Source organism: Vipera berus, assembly GCF_964194415.1.
Source record: "Vipera berus genome assembly, chromosome: 1".
Taxonomy (NCBI): domain Eukaryota; kingdom Metazoa; phylum Chordata; class Lepidosauria; order Squamata; family Viperidae; genus Vipera; species Vipera berus.
Window position 1 is genome coordinate 319202619 of NC_138202.1, and position 25253 is coordinate 319227871.

The window sequence follows — 25253 nt, forward strand, 5'->3', positions numbered from 1 at the left end:
GCTGTACTGTAGCTAGACAGAGATGTCAGGACACTTACACAAGCCCATAGAAACAGCTCTTCAACATTTTCTTTCTGGCAAAATGCCACCAACTGACATAGTAGCAGAGCTTGCTTGTTGTTCTCTTTCATTGATGTTGCTTGTTCATATCAAAGAGTGGTAAGGTACAATACATCTACTTGCAGACAAATGCTCCTTTTTAATACCATACAATAATGACATTCCTAATTGATTATTTACTGATCTTGAGTAGCAGTGAATAAAAATGGAATACTGTACATATCAGCATTCACTCATGCCCTTGTGAGGAAAGTAGCTTTCTCTACTCGGGAGCTCTTCAGGGTGGATGATGGGGCTTGAAATCCAATACATTATTCATTGGTACTATTAATTGATAGATTTTATTTCTGTACAGTGCTTCCTCCCAGAGGAACCTGGAGTGGTTCACAACAAATGGCTGGCTTATTATGATGACTTGACTTAAGATTATTATTAAGTGAAGCCATCACAATAAGACAGCCATGCTTAAAAATGTTGAATACTAAAACTAAATTCAAATTAATTCTAGAAGAACAGAAAAACAAGATACAGGCAATCTAACAGACCATCTGGTCCTAGAATCATAGTTACCTTACATATGCCTGGGTTAATAGGGATCGTTTTTTGAAAGAAGACAGATGGGACAGGTTAACAAACTGGATTACACTAATGTACTCAAACTTTATTTGTGTTGAATATTACTGACACACAAGCATGAGCTAATGACATATATATCATAATTATAGTGTTAATGTATTTAAAAACTATTTAATCTGGAGGCTCAATTCAAGGACCAAGTTTTGATATCAAACCCTAAATGACCTTACTTCAGATGATTTTAGGAAGTACCTTTTCCTGCCACTATACACACACAAACACATATATTTAAGAATGACTCATATAAGCTCAGATATGGCTAGTTACACCCCAGCGGGAAGTATATTGTAAATGGCCTTTCTCTCTTCTCTTTTTAGAAATCAATATTAAGATCCTTTAATGAGGTTCAGATTTAGGTATATTTAAGGCTGGACCTATTGAAATCAATGTCCCTCATATTAAATTAAGGCTAATTGTTTTCAATGGAAATACACAAAGTATTACATAGTTTGTGGGTCCAACTGGTTAGATGTGTTGGAGTGCTTTTTAAAGTCTTGCTTTTTTTTCTTTAAAAAGAACATTCTCAATTATGATGTTGCATTATAGTATGTTTATATGTATATGTCTAAAAATCTTACTAAAATGACTATGATTATGTAGTGAGTTATTCTTTCTCTTACCTTCCCAGAGTTGTTGGAAAAAAAATGGGTAAAAGGGGGGGGGGAGAAGTGAATGCCATCCCAAGCCCTTGGGGGTTTTGTTTTTTTTAAAACAGCATACAGATTCAATAAATAAACATTGCATATCAGTGCAAACATACCAACTTCATACTTAAAATATCTCCTAGAATTTTATTTATTAATAGAAAAAGCAGTATCCAAGGTTTTTTCCCCTTTAGTTATATAAACAAATCTTAATTTCTAAGCAGAAAATGCATTTCCATTCTAGGAATGGCTGCTTTTTTGCTGCTCTCAAAGGCCTTATGCAGCACTACTTAGCTGGTGGAAAAATACTGCAGATAATTTCCATTTTGCCATCCAACCCACTTGCAATCAGTCGCCTCTATTCAGATTAGAGAAAGAAGACATACTGGTCAGTTCAGCTATCAAAAATATATCTTGATGTTTGTTTATTTATTAAACATCAGCAAATATAAACATAATTAGATGGCAACAGGGGACAAAAGGCAGCTAAAAAGCAGAGGGAGGGGGGAGAGAGAGAGAAGGAGAGAGAAAAAGATGAACGAAAGGCAAAAGATAAAAAGCACAGGGGACTTAATAAACATAAATTACATTATCTGTATCATAGCAAAAGGACAGAACTTGTCAGAGAGATGGGAAACAATACCGTGGGTAATTAGCATGAACTGTATCAGAGAAAATAGTCTTTGGTTATTCCAGACTTAACTCTCTTATATACATAAGAGCAGCACAATAGAGATGGAAAGTAGAACACCAGGTGATCCGTTCTCTATTCTGCATCATGAACGGAGCAATTTGGTTCATGAGAATGATCACGGTGCTCACTCATCAGGCAGCTCTGGGCAGCTGACGGGGTTAGAATATCATGTACAAAGGAAAATGATAAAAACGACGAAACATAATAAAAACATTCTGTGCCAAACACAACCCATAGTTAGTTATAAATCTCTCTGTGTTGAGATAAGGAACAAAATGCTAGGACTGAGCCAGTGATGACTAGTATAATTTTGTCTTCAGTCAGTTTTCCTCATTGCGGTGGAGAAGAACAAAACTCTCTACACTAGGAAGAGATCCCATTTTCCCTACTTCACAAGTAGAAAAGAAGCAAATGGTCAGATTTTCAGCAGCAGAAGCCACTTTGCTAAAACCTGTCTGATTAATCCAAGTGCATTGATCACCACTGACATCCTCATCCTGCCTTGGCAGTTTGCTTTATCACAATTTTCACACAGTATGGCTTGTGACACAACAAACTTCTGTCTTTTCGACAGAAATCCCTGCCGCCCGAGTAATTTTGACCGCCACTGTGTCATATGCCCCCACATTTCAGCTTTCAAAGTTTGATAGATGCTCATTTTCTAGGACTGATTATTACTGTTATTTAAACTTCTCCCATCTTTCTGCAGAAACATTTCCTCTTCCTTTGTTTCCCCGCAACAACTCTGTAAAGTTAAGTTGGATTGAAAGAAAATAATGGGCCCAAAATCACCCACTGAATCTTCATGACTGAAGGTTGGCTAGAACCTGGGTCTCCAAGCCCCCATCTACTACGCCGTTCTGGCTCTAGCATATAACCTGTCTTTTAAGTAAATTGTAATTAACATGTTTATCCTGTTGTTCTTTTCCAGTGATTCAGAAAAGACAAACAGTTTGACTGAGACAGTACCAGCCAAGAAGAATAATAACGTGTATCTGACTCTACCTGATGCCCATGATAACGATTCCGGTAAAAGAAACAAAAAATATTATTTATTTATTTATTTATTTATTTATTTATTTATTTATTTATTTATTTATTTATTTATTTAAATTTATATACCGCCCTTTCCCGAAGGACTCAGGGCGGTTTACAGGGTATTTAAAAGAAAATCAATACAAAAGTTAAAAACAAATTAAAAAAGATTAAATGAGACCCTGAGAAAAATAAAAACCCAGTTAAAATTAAAAATTAAAAAATTCTCAGCCTGGGCCAGAGAGCTCGATGGATGGCCTAAATCCAGTGTGAATGGATGGCCTAAATCCAGTGTGAACAATGACATATAAATAGACTTCATTTTTTAAATTCAATGCATTCTTCCATACAAACGTCTTATTCCCTGCTAATATATTATGAGAAATGCCTTTATTTCAAGATTTTATTATATTATCCTATTAGTGATGACAACACTTTTGTGGATAGAATCAACTAAAAATAGGTCAATGTTAGGTCAATGTTCCCCAATTTGACACAGTAAGTTGAATTATATATCTCATAACCAGCAGCCAATATATGTGCTGTGTGTTGTATCAGTTCCCTGTGATGGCTCTATATTGCTTCTATTGCCATAGACAATATACCTCGGTGTCAATAAATACTCATTTCCTGAGTGTGAGATTTTTATAGGCATCTGTTTGATGGTTACTAGACGTAATTCTGGATTAGGAAAATCTAATCTAGCAGAATTCTTTCTGTGTTCTCAACAAAGTTCCGAGGAACATTGTTGAAATAAAAGTATAGCTAAACCATGGATTTATGAAATATTGTCTTTTTCACCCATGTCACCCAGGAATAAAGAAATTGCAATTCAGTATTATTAAAGGGCACATCTGTCTATTTTATAATGCCACATAAATGCTGAACTGGTTAAAATGGCTGGCTGACTTGCAGACATAGCAGGAATGTGCAATTAAATTACAGAAGTGTGTCAGACAGATTCTCTCTACATAATCAACCTTGTAGCTTACCTTCAAGACATGATAATCACATCCATAAATTCAACCCATATTCATACAGAGCAAGCAACAGTTACTAAACTGTTGAATAAAATCTTATTTTTGATGGACCCCTGATCAAGAAATTATGCAAATAAGTGTGCACATGCTCAGAGATGTAGCTGTTTGCAAAGTGCCCCACCAGAGAGCTAATGTCAGTTAATGAAGATGTGAGAGGTCAGTGACAAGCCAAAAGTAGTACTTTATTTTCAACTGATGGTTGTTGTTTGTGAATTTGACACATCTTCAGTAAAGAGGTTAGTGGGAATATAGAGTATAGAGTGAAGTCCAGGGAAGCAAGGAAATTGTGTATATTATGGCTTCAGCAATTAATCTCAGGGTTTCCAAGTTCCAGTACAATGGTAGAAAGCTTTGAGGTCCAGATTGACTCTCCATGATCTTTCATTACTCTTTAGAATGATTAAAAAATGGAGAAAATTATTCCAAGGGGGTCCTTTTCTTGGGTTCTTGTGTCCAGATATTCAATGCCAGAAAGAACTCTTAATTTTGTTCCTCTCAAGGCCATTTTCAGGAGACGGGCCTACAGGAGAAAAACTGTTCTTTCCTAGAAGGCAGAGGCAAGACTAATGGTATTTATTCTTAAGAAACAGGATGCAGTTTTGTTTTGCTCTTGCATTCTTAATTGTTTTCTGGTGGCTTCATCTCTCCAGTAACTGAAATTATTATTGCACAATTGAGGTAATTTTACACAATAAGATTATAAGAGCTGTGAAGTCAGGAAAAGAAATCTATGTCAATGGGGAAACCAGATTCATTTAACAAGCCTTCTTGTTGTTGTTAGCTGCGAAGTCGTGTCCCACTCATCGCGACCCCATGGACAACGTTCCTCCAGGCCTTCCTGTCCTCTACCATCTTCTGAAGTCCACTTAGGCTCACACCTACTGCTTTAGTGAATCCATCCAGCCACCTCATTCTCTGTTGTCCCCTTCTTCTCTTGCCCTCAACCTTTCCCAGCATTAGGCTCTTCTCCAGTGAGTCCTTCTTTCTCAATAGGTGGCCAAAGTATTTGAGTTTCACTGTGCAAATGATTCTTGGCATAGTTACATTACTGAATGTTATATTTGAAGCTTATTTGATTTCAAATAGACAACTTGCCTTTTGATCAAATGGTTTTTAAGTCTATTTACAACAAACTAAGATGACAGAAGAAAGCCAGTTGGATGATAGAAAAAGCCAAGCCTTGATATGTTTCTTAGAAATGAGCTAGCTACTGAAAGCTTAGGATCATAAATTCTGCAATAAGCCTAAGGGGAATTTATGTGTATTCATGAAGTGTGGTTTCATGTTGCCCTTGGTATAGTTGTACTGAGATATGAATAAGCTCTTCTTATCCAGGCCATGCGGAATGTGCTTGCAGCAATCATGAAGCCTAGGGAGAGACTGGGGAAAATGAAGACCTTGGCAATCCCCAGATCCTCTGGGTACCATGTTTGTTTTCTGGGATATGTCTCCATGATTGTACCCATAAGGCACAATTTGTCCAATATTAAACAATATTCTTCATGTAAAAGATGACTTACCACTATCCGATGATGTCATGTTTCAACTTATTTCATATTTAATAGAAGAATTTTCTCCTTTTTTGCTTAGGAAGGCTGTGTAAACAAGAATTTGAGCTTCAAGGGATATTTGGTGGGCTACTTGTCATAGGACAAAAACATATCTGTGTTTTAACAGTAGTCAAAATGAGTAGTCTAAGATTCTACCTAAACACAGTAAAAGAAATGGTAGTTCACAAATTTACAAAAGATAAATTCCTCTCAGAATGTGGTGATGCAATCTGTGTTCTTAGAAGTATGCATGATTGTAAGCTACCCAGAGTTACCCTATGGTAAGATACATAGATATCTAGCTAACTAGGTAGGTAGGTGGATGGATGGATAGATAGATAGATAGATAGATAGATAGATAGATAGATAGATAGATAGATAGATAGATAGATAGATAGATAGATAGATAGATAGATAGATAGATAGATAGAGCTAGAGGTAGGGAGGGAAGGCAGTGGGCCCAGGGTCAGGAGGGATCTGTTGTTAATCAATCACCTCTACTGTGATGCTCCCAATTGGTCTTTAGACTCTTATGGAAGGTCAGGAGGGTTGGGACCAACCTCACATAGGGAAGCAAAATGTTTTAGCAGACAGATGCAATGGCAGAGAAGGCCCTACTCCTACACCCACCAACTGGAATAATCGAGCCAATGGGACCCGCAGCATGCGTCCTTTGCCAGCACAGGTGGGACGAGCAAAGGAGTCATTCAAGTAACCTGGACCTATGCCATGAAGGGTTTTAAAGGAGATTATCAACACTTTTAAATGCATCCAGAAGCAGACTGGCAGCCAATGCATCTCATGGAGCAGTGGTTTTACATGGGCCCTTCTTTGGACCCCAAGAACTGCCCATACCGCTGCACTCTGCACCAGTTTTTGAATGTTCTTCAAGGGAGTCCTATGTAGATACATTATAATAATCCAAGCATGAGATGACTAGGGCCTGAATGACTAAGTGCAGGGACTTCTGATCCAGGAAAGGCAGCAATTACCACACAACCTGAAGTTGTGCAAATGCCACCTGCTCTTCAAGCAGGAGTCATGAGTCCAGGAGAACCTTCAAGTTGCAGACCAGATCTATCAGGAGTTGTCCCACCCCATCTGGAATCAAAGATGACAAAATCTTGGATCTCGGGGCAAGTCATTCGGTCTATATACCAATTGGAACCAGCCTCGAAGAAAGGAGCCAAACCAGGGTGAAACTGTGCCACCGCCCAGCCCCAGCCCCCATAGATGGCCCACATTTTCCAATCTGGCATCCTCATTGGCAATGGCTTTCTAAGCTTCTGGGCATAGTTCTCTTTCTTATGTTTGCAGTCTTGAAATTCTAAAAATTGCATCTGGGACTGTTCATACCTACAGAATGTCTGATTGCTCTCTGATATACCATATGAACTACAGTTTAAATTGTAAAGTCACAAACTCCTAGCCTTTACAATTGCAAAATTAGGGTTTAATGTATGAGGAAAATATCTGTTGTATAATATAGTGCAACCTCAGAATTCAGTTTAACATGTGCCAGCATTGGAATGCTTGTGAAGATTTTTTTTAAAACAATTCAGAGTACCCCAGCAGCAGAAAATTTTGGTAATGCTGCTTCATTGTTGATTTGGAAGTACATAAGGACATAAAAAATGCCCTACTTTCTGTTCTTGCAATGGCCAACCATCTGCACAAATAAGTCCCTTAGTTTCCCAGAAGATGGCCTTCAGAGACAGTCACACTGCTATCAAGGCTAATAATGATTTCCAGGAACAAGAAACTGCTTTAGACTTTTTCATTAGCCAAATACCATCATTTGAATTACATTGTTAACCTCAATAGCTTGACTATGTATATTTAGTTGATCATAATAAGGAAATTGCGTCACTTTGGATTTATTTGAATGGTTTATTATAGCATATTTATTAAATCAGTATTCTGTTTCTATATTCCAGGTTCCCAGCGAGCATCTTCCATTGCAGCATCACGACTGGAACAGGCTATGTCAGAGATAACTATGCAGAGTTCTGCCTCAAAGCAAGGGCCTATTCAGCTGTGGACAACTCTTGAACAGATCTGGTTGCAGGCTGGTAAGTTGTTTCCATGTGATTATTCATTCTGAGATTCTGACAAACATCTTGGCATAAATACTGTGGTTGCAAAGTATCTTCCACAGATTTGTATTAGTAAGTAGGCAAAAGTTGGAACAGCTGCAATCTTGCTTTACTATTTTCTGGAAGGCCACAGGAAGCCACCTGGTAACTGGATGACTTCATCATAGTTTCTGGGGTTTGGGGAAGGGGGTGTTGGGGGTATGAATAGAAATGGAATTATAGTGGGAAACTTCTTAGAGGAAAGTCACCCCTATCTGGGGGCTTTAGAGCATTTAAAGGAAGAAATGAGAATAGTTTTCGAACCTTTTTTTTTTTTGCACATGGTGGCGGAGGCCTAAAGCGAAAAGGTTTTATAAAACCCAGCTGAAGGCCTAGGACTGGGGTGATGGCGTGCGTGCCCACAGAGAGGGCTGTACATGCCACCTGTGGCACGCGTGCCATAGGTTCGCCATCACGGCTTTAGATCATCCATCTATATTATCTTACCTGAGATCCACATTGGCATCATCAGAAGACAAGATTGGCCTTTAATTCCATGTGTCCCTATATGTTTGGTGAGAAGTAATACACAAAATAAGTGCATTAAACTTACAAGAGGCTTAATTCAACATTTATTTCATTTTTTAAAAAGGAGGTAAGCCTGAACCTCCCATAGCAGAAAATTGCCATTTTTTTTTGAGAAATGTTGAGAATATCAAATATATCTATGAGTTGCCTACCTCTTCTGACAGAATATAACAACAACAACAACAATAATAATAACAATAACAACAATAACAATAACAATAATAATAATAATAATAATAATAATAATAATAATAATTTTATGCCACCCATCTCCCCTATAAGATGACTGTGGAGTTGTAGTTTAAGTAATAAGTCCCATGAAGAAAGGCTGAATGAATTAAGTGTATCTATATATTTAATATATTTAATTTTTAAAATATATTTTGACATTGCATTCATATTAAAATATCACAAAGTAATGTATACAAAATGAAATTAAAAGGGAAAATCTGTCATAACATAAAGACAATTACAATAAATTATAGAGCATTTAAAATTGTAGCTGCATTAGTAATCATATTTAGGGTTTCAATTGGGTTTCCATAAAAATCTGATTTCAAATCTGCAGAAAAAAGGTTGAGGTATAATCTCTCAACATATTTATAAGATCAAGGACTTAAATCCTTGCTTGCAATTTGCAACAACATCGATACTATTTTTCTGGGGAAAATCAAAGTGTATTGACCAACATCACTTTCCTAAATTTTATGCTGATCTTCCGCCTACCAAATTGTTATGTTTGTCCTTATTAGATTTTGCTGTGATCAAGGAACAAGTAAACAATCCCAGCATATTGTTCTATTCTATTCTAGAGGCAAGTGAGGTTCCTCACCAATGGATGCAATAGTGAGGCAGGCTTCAGTTCACAAGGATCAGAGGCTACACAAATTAGACAGATATTTGGAAGATAAAATGTTGCTTCCAAGATTGGAGGCAATGTAATGCTGAAGGCTGCTTGCTGGACAAAAATAGTCAAAGAGAATGATCATCCGAATATCCTGCTCATCTCTAATAATTCAAAACAAAACATCCACTGGCTTTTATATCTTATCTTCATAACCTGGAAACAGAAAGTTCTTGATAAAACAAATCCTAGACCCTTTTTTGCTGAAATTTCAATCAATTAGGCTTTGTTTGTGTGGCCTGGATTGCTGGCATGCTGAGGCCCGGTACTGGTCCACGGACCAGTGGTTGGGGACCCCTGCTTTAAGGCATGAAAAACCTATAACCCTTCAAAATCTGATTGGCTACAATTCTCATCAACATTACCACCATAGTTGATAGTGAAGTATAAGGGAAGTTACAGTTTCTCAATCTTAGCAACTTATCAAGATGTGGGGACTTCAGCTCCCAGAATTCCCCAGCCAGTATGCTTAAAGTTGTTGAGGTTGAGAACCACTGGTCTAATCTACCAGGATTTCCTCCTCAGGCTGTAGGATTGTAAGATTAAAGAATTCTGGGGATCACAACCCTTCATAGGTAGATACTTCTAGTTTGAGATCATTACGTGGGGAATTGCAAATATGAGCACTAAGAGTTTATGTTCAAAATTGTTTTACTCCTACTCCTACTCCTTCCCACCCTCTTTTATAGGTTTATTTACAAAGCTGTTATATGAGTAGCCTGGCTTCCCACTCACTTCCTATCTAAAGTAAGATTTGGCATATGAATACCTAAAAAAAGGGAAAATCAAGTTTTTTTCAGATATTTCTTCACAAAGTAAAGATTTACAGCCTATTTCAAACAGTCCTTCATTCTCCCAGTCTGATTTCTGTAACCCTCTGTAAATTAGTTCCATAGATTAATTGTGTTTCCGGTTCACCAGTAAGCAAAATAAATGACTAATAGAAGCATAAAATTTAATTTCTTGGAAGCACATGTTTATTGTCAATTTAATCTGCTTTCCAAGCCCATTTTTTTTCTTTGTTGGCTAATGTCAATTAAGTTTCTTCTCACCAATCAACCACCATTTTTTTGTTCTGCTGCTACAAAAATTCTGCCTTGTTTTATTTATTTTCTATAGAATAAGCAATAGGATGAAAATTGGCTTTTCAACTTTTTTTAAAAAAATTAACCTAAATTAAACCACCCACATACATCATCCTCTACTGATTTTCAGTCCACCCTTTGAATAAATAATCCTCACTGTTAAAATCATCCTCACTGCCATGAATATATTTTATTGTTCTCGTTTACATACATTTCATCTTGTTACATTTGTGGTTTTGTTTTGGTTTTTGGCTTTTTAATTGTAACTATGCAAATACATTTATGAGCCCACACAGATTCAGAACAGCTGAAAAAAACCAGAGAAGTGCTATTCAATGCTCACATTTTCAAACTACTTATGTCTCCAGCCCATTTCATGTCTCCTCCTCCTCCCCCTCCCTTTGGTAGATAAAATTATATTGTTGGTTGCTAACAGATAGTTGAATATGATAAAGTCCTTATGCAATATTCCTCCTGTTATCCTTATTTAGTTCCCAATTCAGCAGGTTATTTTAATGCATCTAATTTTTTATGCCTATGAATTAAGTCCACTGATCATGTGTTCAGCACTTCACCAGATATTTCAATACCTCTCTGAAGAAGGCTGCCCCTTCCCACCCACCCCAATTTTACCTAGACTTTTAAAAGATGGAACTTTCAAATAAAGCCTTCAGCATTAAGTATGGGCAACTTTGTTTATAGCCCATGGCATTCTCTCCCACAAGTCTGTTCTGCCTCATTTCCATATAAAAGAAATTTTATTTTTAAAATTCAATTTGGTATCTAAATACATTTCTTATTTTTTAAAGAATATAAAAAAGAAGCCTCCAGTAAGCTGTTTTCTCTGGATATGTACAGTATTTTGGCCAAGGGACATTTTTGGAAAGTAGAAAACATGGCTTTGTCACAAAATGGCTGACATAAAGGATCTCACTATTCACAAAATATCTGCTTACCAAAGGAATCAATTAGAATGTTTGCTTTTTGCTATTTCTTCTACCTCCCAAAGATCTTATTGATACCCCAGGGTTGTTTTTTTCTTCCAAAGCAGGTGGGCTTCCCTTCAAACGAAACATTGAAGCATGATTTTTGTTTTCTAAATATACATTTGAGGTTTATGAAGCATTCACCATTGTGATATTTAAAGCCAGCACAGTAAATAAAATCAAGCCAGACATAAAATCCAAGGATGCCAAAATAAATTGTGCCTCATATGCATGGTCATTGCAGCCAAGGCAAATTCTCAACAACAAGGAACTGCAAATAAAACCCTTCTATGAAGTGAGCTCAAATCCTGATGATTTAATAAACTCATCCATTGAAATAATCTGTGATAAAAGAGAAAGGGGAGGAGGAGGAGGAGGAGGAGAAGACAAGTAAAGGTCAGATAAGAGAGGGAGGGGCATGGCAAACATCTCAGTTTCAGAAAAGTGCCTTCCTACTTTCTTGGGCTATAAAGGCAAAGGGGAAGATATCTATTTTGAGACTTGCAAGACTGATGCCAGCCTTTAAGGTAGTTCAGACAAGAAGCACCAACCATGAGTACTAACACTACCTTTATTGTTAGATTACAGCAGGGCTTTTTTTGTCATAGAACACCCAGAACAGAGTTCCGGCACCTTTTTTTGGATGGAACCTTGTAGGGTAGGCAAGGCGGGTTGTATGACATGTGTGAGTTCCGGCACCTTTTTCTTTTACAAAAAACCCCCCACCGGAATACAGTAACAGTAACCATACCTTTACATTTATGAACTGTTATCAGCAAGAATATTGAATTAGTTTGCTGTTCTCTTCTGGAATTTTTCAAAACTTCTCAGTCTCCTATCCAAGTCATAACCAAGTTTGACCTGTTTAGCTTTTCAGATCATCATTGTTGGCTAAGCACTGTTAAAAGATAGAGGGTAAAAAATATTTCTGTAGATTAATCTGGGAGATGTCTGTTAAGTTGGATAAACAAAATCTGCAGTGCTCCTGCTTAGCATTGACTAAGATGGTGCCTGTCGTTACTCTCAGAGCACAGGTGAACCTTTTGGTGTTATTGTCTAGAATGGAAAGTTTAGAAAATCTTCCCATTTAGTGTTTCATTCTTTTTAGAGGCATTTGCAGAATAAAGGTAGGAAGGGAGGCAAGTGGTGAAAATAGTATCACATTAAAGCAATACAAATACCACCCCTTTTGTATAAGTGTTTTATTTATTATTAAATTTTTATTTATTAAATGTATTCCCTTTATCTTTTCATACAATATACTTAAAAATAGCTGTATGTCTTCTGATTGTGCTGAAAAAAAGAAACAATGGAAATTCTTAGGTTTTTAATAATTCCTTTCACTGTCAAAAATTCTGTTTTTGACAGAATTTAATAATACTCAAGAGGCTGGTTTTTGTAGACATCACACTGCTGAAAAAGGTCAAGGAATTAAAACTGAAAATGAGGTCATGCTGGCATTATTTGCAAATGTAGTACATTTTTTTAAGAATAGAAAGGGTTTTAAGACTAACAGGTCCCTGTAAAGGCAGTCAGAGTTTGAGGATTATTTCTTAATGTTCTTTTCACCCACTTGGCAGCAAAGATCTCTCCCCATTAGCCACAAACACCCTGCACGTTAAAGGCACATGTTGCTATGTATAATTGCAGCACAGAACTAACTGCTTTACAGTAGGTTAGATTGTTCATCTAGTTCTAGTTCTGTCCAAGCTGACCAAGGAAGGCTGTCCTGGAAGAAAAGATATCTTATATTACCTGATCCTTTTATATGGGGGGTTGAACTAGAAGCTTTCTCCAGGCAAAGCTTGTCCTCTTCCATTGTTTTTTTCCTCTGAGAAATGAGAACTCAACCACATTTAGTTCTTCTTCAATTTTCCCCCACCTCTCATGAGTGTGAGAAACAGGATCCTCAGACTATTTTCCTGATGCCACCTGAGAAGGCATCAAAAATGGTCTTCATTAGCAGGAAGAAATCCTGTTCAGCCACAGATACTGTTTTCCTAAATATTGTTCACCGGAGGTCAAATAATATAAAAATAGGGGAAATGATTTAGCTTTGGGGATAGTCAACCTAATGAATACTGAATTGAGATGTTATTTGTCTTTATCAAATCCATTGATTAAATTGAAATAAATATCCTCATAAAAAGCTCAGGATCTTTACTTTTGAAGATCTTTGAGATTAAATTGAATTGCCTTGCACTTTAATAACAAAAAATTTATTACAAATTTTGTCAGAAGGTAATGTAACTGCATTCCAGAACCCATGTATTTAGAAATATGTCTTCTGGCCTTGACCCCTAATGCTTGATGTATGGTCTCCATTAGCTGTACGCTGCTCAGCTTTTGACATATTTTTAAAATGCATGGATGTACTATATCTAATACTGAAGATATAAAGTAGCTCCCAAAATTAGGCAGTTTTTGGAAGAAATTACACACAAAAATGCACCTTTCCCAGGGTGTTATCTAAATTACTTGATTACTGGTTCCTGAGAGAATTGAGAAAGGGGCTGGAGGGAAGCTAAATGGTGGGAGGTGTGGCTGGTGGGAGTGCCACACTCAGGTCAACCCTCCGGCCACTCATCTTTCTAAGGGATAGGGTGTATTGCCCACCTTGTTCTCGTAGTCACTGGCATGTCTAGGCTAGTATTGCCAGGATCTTCAGTTCAGCTAGTCTCAGCTACTATCCCTTTGTTCATCTAAGCATGCTTCCTGCCAAAGGCTGATGAGAGGAACCCTTGCCTAGAAAAAGACTTAACAACCTTGAGTCAGACTGAAATAGCTAAATAACACACCTGACCCTTCTTACAAATGAAGGTGTTACTTTACAGCAACCTTTTACAACTAGATTTTGTCAAGAACTAAGGGTTCCATGCAAGATTATGACTGACATTTTTTTTTGAACTATGCATGCTACATAATAGAGCATTCACATCAGTGGGAATTACTGCATGCTGTGACTCAGCTGCAGCCTGCTGTTCCTTTATTATTGTAAGCATTGTAAAACATGGGTTGTGAGTAGGTTAGACATGAATTGTATTGTGAAGTTTTTGTATTTTTTGCAATGTTTAATACAAGTATTCCCTGAGACCTGAAAATTACTTCAAAGATTTCTCCAGGGAAAAAAGTTTGAGAAACTCTGCTTTTAAAGATTGAAAATAATTGTTTTCTGTTCTTTCTTTTGTTATTGTGACAATATTAATGTTGTCAGCTCTTACCTAGGCAGCATAATGGTGTCTGATACCAGAAAACTGAATAATCGTAATTATTTATTTTAAGAGTATTTTTCTCCAATAGCATTAGGAAGAATTACTAATTTTCTGTTGAAATATTTTAGCTTTAATAAACTACTTCAGTAAAAACAAAATAGTCATCTGAAGATTTTATGAGGGCTTAATAATTGTTGTACATAGATCATAACAAAATGTTTACAGTAACAAAACTTGATCCATGTCAGCAGATTGCATTAATAGTCTTGCCCAGTATTTCTATTTGTGAAATGCATTCACATACTACAGCTTGTTGCCAAAAAATATACATATTAAAACAATCTCATTATTCATACTTTCCCTTTGTAAAAATAGATTCCCACCTATCTGTTATATATAGTAAATATATCTGGGGAGGGGGATTGCTAATAGTTTTAAAATAAAATGACCTGTTTTTTTCCCTAATGCTCCTTTATGAAACATTCAGTTATGCAAAACATTTTAAACTTAAGCTAAACAAGATTATTTTAAAGAATTTCTATCATATTATTCAGCTGGAAAGTTTCCCAGAATGGTTTCCATCAGATCAATAGTTTCCAGAGAGGTATTTATGTTATTATTATTATTTTTTGCAGCAAAACAATAGAGGCAATTTAAAGACTGACAAATGTACAATTTAAAAGAAAAGAACATAAAAGAAAGAAGAATTTTCCATCAATATATAAAATACTTATAATAGGGCCAAAGGAAACTGGTCTCAAAATAGAACTAAATGGTGCAGTCCTACATAATTCCTCTCTATTCAGGCAGTTGGATTGACTGCAAACAGATGATAGAAGGAGTCAAATAGGACAGTTTTCAGCCATTCCATTTATTCTCATCAAACAAGATGAAATGGCTCTGATTCTCTGAAATTGTTAGCATCAAACATGAAGGAATTGAGATTCCAAGGTCGTGTATTGATCTCCACTATAGCTATTTAAATGTTAGAAGCAAAGAAGGATGCTTGTGATGTTATGGCAGTTAGATCCACCCAACAATACAAAATGGGAATTTAGAGCTGAGATTTTGCAACAGTTTAAAAAAGAAATATAAAACATGAGGACTCAGAACTGCAAGTGACCTTCAGTTTTGTGGTCCCCAAAGTAGGTGAAGCCAAAATTCCTTGAACTGGGAGAAGTTTGAGAGTGGTGGTGTGGGTCAAACTGGATACTTTAAGTCTGACAGATGGTTAGGATACCCATTTCTGCTTTAAAGCTCCTGAAATCCCCCCCACTTCCCTGATTCTTGTAGTGAAGATTTAAAGCCTTTGAGTTGACTTCTGATGTAAGGAATTATCTAATGGTCTAGAGCAGGGGTGTCAAACTCACAACGTCACGTGATGTGTCACGATGTATCACGACTTTTTTTCCATTGCCGGCAATGGGGTGGGCGCGGTTTCAGCATGATGCATCCGGCAGTTTGATATCCCTGGTCTAGAGATTGTCTATATTTTTATAGTATATCTATAAATCTATAAGATATACTTGTATCTACTTAATAAATATCCTATTTTTTTTGCTCAGATGAGAACTCATGGCAACTAACTTAACACAAATTCAATACTGAAATACAAAAGGAATGCTAACATAATTTAATTATTGCCATCCTAGTGAAAGAACTCTGACTTCATAGATTTTCTAAATGCTGAGAGAGAGTAGTGGCCAAAGCACAGTATATTCCATAGCCTGGGAGCAATATGAAAAAAAAATGTAATTGGGAAATCTTCATAAGGATTTCTGCTGTAGATGTTAATGACCACATAGTTCTTAACAGGACAAAATCGTAACAGATAAGCCTACAGCCATTTGGAGCTTTAAATGCCAATACAACGTATGCTGTTTCAGTGCGGGCATCATGTAGTTTCCGCACTTCGTATTGCTTAACTTTTGCCTAATTGTCAAATATGTCATGTGCAGTCTTCAAGTAGTTTTCAAAGATAGCCACATAGAATTTATTTATTTATTTTATTTATTTGTTTTTATATACCGCCCTTCTCCCGAGGGACTCGGGGCGGTGTACAGAGTAAGGTAGGTATACAGTTGAACAATAGTCAGAAACAATAGTAATAATAATAACTGAGACCCCAAGAGCTATCAGGCCAGGCCGGACTGCTGGAACAGGTAAGTTTTTAATTCGCGCCGGAAGGTGCGGAGGTCGGGGGCCATCCGGATTTCGGTAGGCAAGCAGTTCCAGAGGGTTGGCGCACCCACTGAGAATGCCCTCCCCCTGGGGACCACCAGCCGACATTCTTTGAGCGGTGGCACCCTGAGGAGGCCCTCTCTGTGGGAGCGCACAGGACGGAGGGGTGTTGACGTTGGCAGAAGGTGCTCCCGTAGGTAGTCCGGACCCATGCCATGTAGGGCTTTGTATGAATATAATGAATATAATGCAATAGTCAAGATGAGATGTAATTATATTTAGGCATAGATCATTGCAACCAAAATTGACCAGCTAGCTCACTAGCCTTAATTGTGTGAAAGTACTTCTTGCCATCAGCCCTAAAAGCAGTGGCAGCTAAGGAACAAGGAGCATTTTGGGACTGCAGACCTGATGGTTCAGGAACAATGCAACTTTGATTCCCGATTCCCATTTCTTATCTACACATTTCTGTCAGGTTTTGATTTAATTGCAGCTGTTTCATTTTACTCTCCCTTTGTTAACTTAAGCAATATTCAAGGATACCAATTGTTTTCTGGCAGTTGCATAGTAAAAAATAATAAAGGTGATAGAGTATCAGTTGTAAAGGTGACACGCCATTTCAAAGTTCTGGAAGTCACCCCAGCAGTTTTATGTATATGTTAAACAGCATGAAAATAAGAGAAATCCTATGAAGCACCATAAACAATGTCATATAGAAATTTCCCAAGCAGGTTTCTAAACATTGCCTACAGTACATGAAGGAAGCCATTGCATAACAATATCCCATTTGCCAGAAAATGGCAAACACTCAACTGGACCACCATGTTCTTCTTCACCTTTCCCAGAAATAAAATATTTGAATTCCACAGATTTCCTAAGTAATTTCCTATGAGCTGAGGTCAGGAAAAAGCCATGTTAGGAAACCTTAGAGACACACAAGTAAACTTCCCTCTCGCTGCCTGCTTGCTATTGGTTCATAAATACAAAAGGCTCCTGAAGTATCACAGAGATAAAATCAAAAGAGCTAGGTCCAGAGTTCATTAATATCCATCAGGTTCATGTTTGGAGCCCTAGATTTGATTTGTTTTTCTTGGCATATTGTCAAATTTCATTTAATATATTATCTAATATGAGTCCTTGTTTCTTTAAGGCACTTTTTGGCAATCTCTGGTTTTGGTGTTACAGGTTATTGTGATTTTTTCCTTCCATGGAGAAAAGATTTAGAGAATCTTCATGATTTAATATTTGAAATGTTGAATTCGGGATCAAAGAGAGAACCAGAATCAAGGTTAGCCTCAGTTGTTGAAAGTTGCTGATGACTTTATGTTAAACACTCCTTCTCAGCCTACCTTACAAGATTGTTTTAGAGTTAATATGAAGATCCCCACAGTTGTTATAGAGTTCACTCTTAACCATAGTGACACCAAAGTCATGAAATGTGCATTGTGATATCCAAACACAAACTGTGCCTTTCCACACTTGTATCATGACATCTCATACAATTATGTAAGGAGTAATGTTTGCATCACAATATTGTACTATATCACTCACTTTTCCTCTCTTCCCCTCCCCTCCCCAATCTATGTGAAGTACCCTGCGTTCAAATAAAAAGGATATAAAAAATAAATTCACTGATTCTCTCTTATCAGCAATGGCCAGCTTTATTTGTATGCAAATACTGCTATCATTTCTCTAATAACAAAGGAAGATTTCAAAAAGAAATTGCCAGGAGAGCACAAGTATTTTTGGATCTGGCGAGTGTAGCAGTTCTTTGGATGGGCCACATATATCCTATTAGAGGCCTGGATCTTGTATATTTTCTCTTTCATTAGAAATATTGTTAAGGTGAGGTGCTTTTTGTTAAATTGATAAAAAAAACCTCCTCCCATTAGAAACCTAGTTTCAGAGTAGGCAGTGTTCTTGGTATTAAATAGCTTCATATGTTCACCAAAAAAATCACAGTCTTCTTCCCCACGGAGGGATAACAAAGGAGAAAGCTCTAAATGAATCCACATATTTGTTGTAAGGGCAGAGAAAAACCAAAGAAAGGACTGTATTCCACCGAATAGTGAGAAATGAGAAAGATTTTTAAAAAGCTACTTTTCTTTAAAATCCAGTTGTCATCTATCTTTTTGTTGATTCAGGTCAGGCAGGCACAAATAGAGGGGGACTGGTCAAATTAATATCTTTAAAATAATTGTGAGCCACAAAGCTGGTATGATCCGACTGTTTAGTGGCTGGTGGTGCATTAGCAGTGATATCAGTGAGCCCTGGAAGTGCTTGAGAGCATGTATTTGGAGTCAGAGTTGGCTGTGGAAAACTAGGCTGAAACTGTGGATCTTCCTGGCAGTATCAACATTTTGCAGCAGCAAATTCAATGAGTTTTCAAAAAGTCACTAGGCCACACAAATCTGGTGGCAGGCCACATGTTCTGCAGGCCTGATTTAAGTTGACCAAATGAAAAAATTCATTTTATGACCAGAAAAAGTAATCAACATCGTAATCATCCCTTTAATATTATCGAACAACAGTATCTGCCTATCTTTGGGAAAGCCCCTTGAGAAATACTCAGTAAGTGGACAAAAATGTCAAATCCATTCTTAACATCTGGCTACTGTAAAACCAACAATTCAACCTAGAAATAAGGGGAAAAAATTCTGACAGTGAGAACAATCAGTTGAATAACTTGCCTTCTGGAGTTGTGGGTGCTCTATCACTGGAGATTTTAAAAAATAGACTGGACAACTATTTGACTAAGATGGTATAAGGTCTCCTGCCTTGGGCCTGGATTATAAGGTCTCCAGGGTCCCTTCAACCCTATGATTCTCTGTTCCATACATATCTAGCACCTTTTGGAAATCCATGTGTCATAAGCAAATTATTTTTCCTGTGGCAATTATTTTATGGTCTCCAGAATAAAGCTTAGAATATATCCATGCTTTGTTTTGGGTTCTGTAGCTGAAGTCTTCATGGAACAACAGCATCTCAAAGAAGCAAGTTTTTGTATCCAGGAGGCAGCCAGTCTTTTTCCCACATCTCATGCTGTGCTGTACACGCGGGGGAGGCTCGCAGAGATGAACGGCAGCTTGGAAGAGGCTAAGCAGTTGTATGATGAAGCATTAACTGTGAATCCAAATGGAGTGGAAATCATGAACTGTTTGGTAAGTGTGTACATGGGAACCAATCTCTGTTTATGTCCTTGCTATGGCACTCGGAACACCAAGAATTATTTTAGAATTCAGGCCAGCCATATGATTGGAAATATTTCTAGAAATCTTTACTTGTACTTCAATGGAACTGCCATGTCTCTTAATGCTTTTAATGTTGCTATTCTAGTGAGCTCCTTACAATAGCGGGGATCCCTAATTTTTTGGGACTGGTGTTCACATTTGGGATGTTGAGAACATGTTGTGGGCACTCTTGCAATTTAGGTATTGTAGCAAATAAGCAGACAAATTCTCCATAGAAATAAGAACTTAATTATTCTTTGGCATGAGGTGATTGGTCCATCTAACCCAGTATTATTTTCATTGATATAATAGCTGCTTTCCTGAGATTCAGATAGGACTTTTTCAATCTTTCTTTGAAGGTGAATGAATTAAGTGTGGGACTTCCTGCCTGTACCTCAGCTGCTCTGCTGCTGATCTCATCTGTGACTCTTCTCTGCTAATCTTCAAAATCTAAATTATTTAGCTGTTACCACTTCCTGTGGAAGCAAATGCTCTGTGATATACAATTTTTGCTTAACAAATAAATATGCATTTCATATATGTTGCCTTGAGCCTTCTGTTCCAAAATTAGCCAACAGAATTATTTCAGCTCCATTTGTTCTGCACTAAGGATTATTTTATTGTTTTTTTTATGCTTGTTGTTTCCACTCAAGTTTTTTCTTACTAAATGAATCTTCTTCCCCACATTTCTTTGTTACTTAGCAGCAGTCTTTTGTTTGTGTATTGTATTTCTGTATGTATTGGTTTTTTTCTATTATTGAAAGGCAGAAATAGTAACAATTATTTTTATATGACCACTGTATCTCTTCTGTTAGATTTGAAGTGCTTTGTATTACTTGAACAGTCCAGTCTACTCCCAAGCCAAATTCCTCTTGTAAGCAGGACTTTTTGTCCTTCGTATGTCAGCATTAATTAATGCAGAATTCCTACATTTCCCCTTAGGCTGTTAGAAAATATGATTTGAAAACACCAGGGCTGATTTTAAGCAAAGGGCATAAATCCAGTGGCTAGCAGAGCAGTCAATACATTGACATTGCAAGCAAAAATAAAGTTATAAGCACACTTGGAATTTTCTCCGAAGATATTTATAACTTTGTTTCAAGGGATGGGTGTTCAAAGATGATAATTATTAAATTATTAAAATCTAATGCTATTCCATGATAAATTAATAGCCAAATTCCATTGTATAACAGTAAATTAACCATAACTACAGTATATATTTGATGACTTTTATCTAGATTTGGAGTGAAAGAACTGGTAGAAAAAATACTATATGCAACAGGAGGAGAAACCAGAATTTCTAAAATATTTTAGATAAAAGCGCTTCATCAGTACTATCACTCAGAACTCAAGCTATAACTTAGAAAGCTTTGCCATGTGAGCTAGTGAAGAGCTTATGTAACTATATTATATGAATACATATTTTAGAAATTACTTTTCACTATATATAGCAAACATGGTAAACTATGAGAATTCTTCAAAGTTGTTGAGATTTCTTAATAATACTGCATCAAGCTGTATGAAACACTAGTAAGCACTCCCAATGTGTCCATTGCTCAGGCTATTTTTTCCAAATATAAGGTCACGTTGGCCCTGTTATACATTGATTTCAAAATCTGATGAAAAGAAAATGCACAAAATTAATATTCAAATAATCTTGTGTATTTTTTCCTAACATAAATGCCCATGAATACTTTTCTTAGTGCACATCTTTTTTCATCAGTTTTCTGCTGATGTAAAAGTGTGCTTTTTCTTATGATCTTGTGTGCAGTTTAAATTTTAAAATGCCATTAGCACTTATAAACCATCAGCATAGTTCTAGTTCCCTGCACACTTTTGAAGATTGCATTCCTATAATAAACTAGCAAAGAAAAGTCGACTATCTAATTTAGACACATTTGGATTGCAATGTTTGAAGAAACAACTTTGTTGCAAAGCCTTGGTGAGTGTCAGGCACAACAAACCATGAATTGATCAAAGTTACTTCTTTATTGTTGCAATGCCTATTTACAAAAATTTTGCCAGAATAACTGCATTCTCTTGGGAATGGTCAGATAGGGTCAGGGACTCTGGGGGAAGTAAGGCCTCTACCGCTTTCTGCTATGCAAGGACTCTAAGCTCAGCTCCCCCCCCTTCACATCTCATTCCTCTCATCACAGTAAATCTCTGTTTCCTAATTTTTGTGGAAACTTCACAATTTCTTTCCTTAATTTGTGATAAAATATAAAGAACATTCAATAGGCACAACTTTCCAATGTCATTGAAAAATATTGCTCATATCAAACGCTTATCAAGGGACTCTGCCAATTGTTACGTTGCCTCAAATATTGATAGGATCAGGAATATTTTACTGAAAATGTTGTCCAAACTCTAAGCAATAGTAGAATGATTACAGTATTTTACTTGGGCCATAAAATTATTCACAAATTCAATCGATCAATTGCCACTACAATACTGGCAATAATATCAACTGGATCCATTTAAAGAGCGCATAAGTAGGTATTAAAAAGAAATGTCCTCAGTTGTCTTCTTGCTTGGATATATGTATTCTAATAAAGTACTAGCACTTCAAATAATCAACAAACCTCTGCACACTTGGCAGCAATCAACAGAAAAATCCTGTTCAACCTATTTATGAGGCTTTAGGGTGAGAAAGAATAAATGCAGTAACTGTTTTTAATGCTTTTAGAGGCTGTGGTACCACCTGTGGTTTTGTTGATAAAATCAAGCTTTCATGTTGTAATATTTTCAAGCAATTAAATGAAAGCAATTTAGAAGCTTTTGCTGACTTTGAACTGGATGTAACACCATCAGATGCTTACAACTACTGCATTAGAACATGCTTTTTAAGCTGCTTATGGCAGCTTTACAAAAACTAATGCTGGAGAAATCAAATGAGCTTCAATCGGAAGAGATGTCTCAATTCATCCTGCTTTTTGAGTTCCCACTCTATGGACACATCACCAGTTTATGGGAAGATAGCATAACTTCAGTATTAATATGAACCTTCTAAGTTGACTAGATTGTCACCAGTTTCATGGATCACACCTGCCATATTGTTCATATAAATCAGGGGTCTTCAAACTTGGCCCTTTTATGACTTGTGAACTTCAACCCCTAGAATTTCTCAGCCAGCGTGCCTGGCTGAGTAATTCTGGGAGTTGAAGTTCACAAGTCATAAAAGGGCCAAGTTTGAAGACCCCTGATATAATAAACCAGATGGCCATCGACATTTTGGAACTTCCCTTTCCATGGACCTGCATCTACTGCCTTGTATAGCCATTTGAAAGTGAATGAGAATCAAATTCGGAACTGCAGGAATTAGATGTTGAAGGACATGCAGGTGTCAGTGAACAGAACAAAAATATCATCATTCCATGTGATACTTCTGTATGCATCTTTTAAATCAGAGGTTCTTGGCCACTTTATGACTTGTGGCTGAGGAATTCTAGGAGTTGAAGTCCACAAATCATAAAGTGGCCAAGGTTGGGGACCCCTGTTTTAAATGGTCTGTGCTATTGTCAGGACCCACCCCAATCCATGTTTTAGGAAAACAAAAACTCTTGGAGTCAGTTCTAGTCCAAAAGGAATTTTTACTAGGACATGTTTGGTTGTGGAAATACAAGACAGGACTTGGTATTGTTTTACAAATTGAAACTTTATAAAGAGTTCCTGGTTCAACCCCCTTCCCTCAACCCCATTTGGCCAGCCCCCCATCATTTTACTTCGTGTCATCCCTTTCGTGGGAAAAAGGGAACTTTGAATCTTTATGGTTATTGCTTTCTTCCTTTACAGATTCAAATGGAGACACAGGCCAGATGCCTTCTTCCCTAACCCTCCCTTTTGTTCCCCCAGTTCAAAAGGTTTCCTTTGGTCTTTGAAATAACCTAAGGCAGGCTGAATTCACATGCGCTCCTCCTTCCTCGGGAGATGGCAGAATCCATGGGGGGGATAATGTTTTAAACATACATTTATGAATGTGATATAAATGGATTCTGACAGCTATATTATATCAAGCCTATGAGCAACCTAACATGTGGATCATATTGCTAACATGTGTCTATTATTGCCTTTAGGAAGTAATATCCTGGAACAGAAGATTGCTCATAATGATATCTATAGAATAATAATTACTCAGATATGCATTGCGGAAAAAGAATAACTAATTTGGTTAAGCTTTTGGAACTAAAAGTGCCCAAAACTACACAGTTTTCCGAACTTTCCAACTTTAGAATGCTATGTTGGAGGGAGGGAGAAGTGTGATCATAAATATTGCAAGTGGGCATTAAAGTTATTGTTTTTATCTTGCTGCCCAAAAGTTCCAAAGGGCACTATATGCACTTATTACTAAAATGTTAAAGTCAGTACAGTATTTGATAGATGTCACTCCTGTCATAGTGATAAATTTTAAGCATGGTACTTAAATTCCAGAAGCAGCAGGATTTCCCCTCCCTCTCTTGGACTTTTGCAAATCTTTTATAAGAGGAAAATCCCGTGTAGTTGGGCTTCTGATTCAATTAAGCAAGGCCAATCACATCTCTGTAATTCAAACACAAGACAATAGGTCTAAAATAATAAATTGAATAGTTTGTGTGATTAAGCAGATAATATCTTGATTGCAATCTAAACTCTACAGAAGACAGGAACTTTTAAGAGAGATGCAGAGACTAAATGTGAACCTATTAACTAAGAGCTAGAAAGTCTTAGCTTCCAATTTCACTTCAATTGTTAGAATCCATTGTATAAAATGAATAAAATTCTTTGCAGCAGTCTTAAATTCTGAGATCATGAAAGAGTACAAAGTTTGCTGTCCGTAACTGGGAGGTTCTTAAGCATGACATAAGTGGAATATCATCCTGCTATATGTATTCCTTGATATTAACATAATGTCTTTGATATTGTAGGAAATATATACAATCCAGTACACTAATATTACAGAAAAGCTGGTAATGGTGGCTAAACAGGCAGATGAGATGCTTTTAAATGCTTCTTCAAATGGTGCATCTATTTGTTGCTAATACCCACTCCATTGTAGGAAAGAGTAGGAACCACCTAGTTAGCATGAGACTATTAAAACGTCATTTTCTTGTTGAGTTTCTGCCTTTAACACACAGTGTAGGTCCATTGTCATCATCATGTTATTTTTTTAATGACAATTCCATGCGATGTCTTCAATGGATTAACATCTGTAACTGTTGTGCGAGCTCATATATGGAGTGATTTCTTTAACAAAAAAAAAAGCTGGCTATGAGAAATTAATACAGGATATTATTTTCTGCATCCTGTACTAAAAAGAATAAGAATGCACTGAAATGAATCTGGGCACTAGCATT

At 36.8% G+C, this 25253-nt stretch overlaps 1 protein-coding gene across 3 annotated transcripts in view; it reads left to right on the forward strand.

The window, feature by feature from the left end:
• TTC7A (tetratricopeptide repeat domain 7A) overlaps window positions 1-25253 on the forward strand; it is a 180076-nt gene that overhangs the window by 124689 nt on the left and 30134 nt on the right. For 2 of the 3 annotated variants that reach the window (XM_081328349.1, XM_081328351.1), the window contains exons 17-19: window positions 2966-3063; window positions 7597-7731; window positions 19649-19851. In XM_081328349.1, coding sequence (XP_081184475.1) covers window positions 2966-3063; window positions 7597-7731; window positions 19649-19851 — 436 coding nt within the window. Of the gene's footprint in view, window positions 1-2965; window positions 3064-7596; window positions 7732-19648; window positions 19852-20279; window positions 20863-25253 lie in introns of those variants that run through there. The other variant, XM_081328350.1, reaches the window with a different exon arrangement.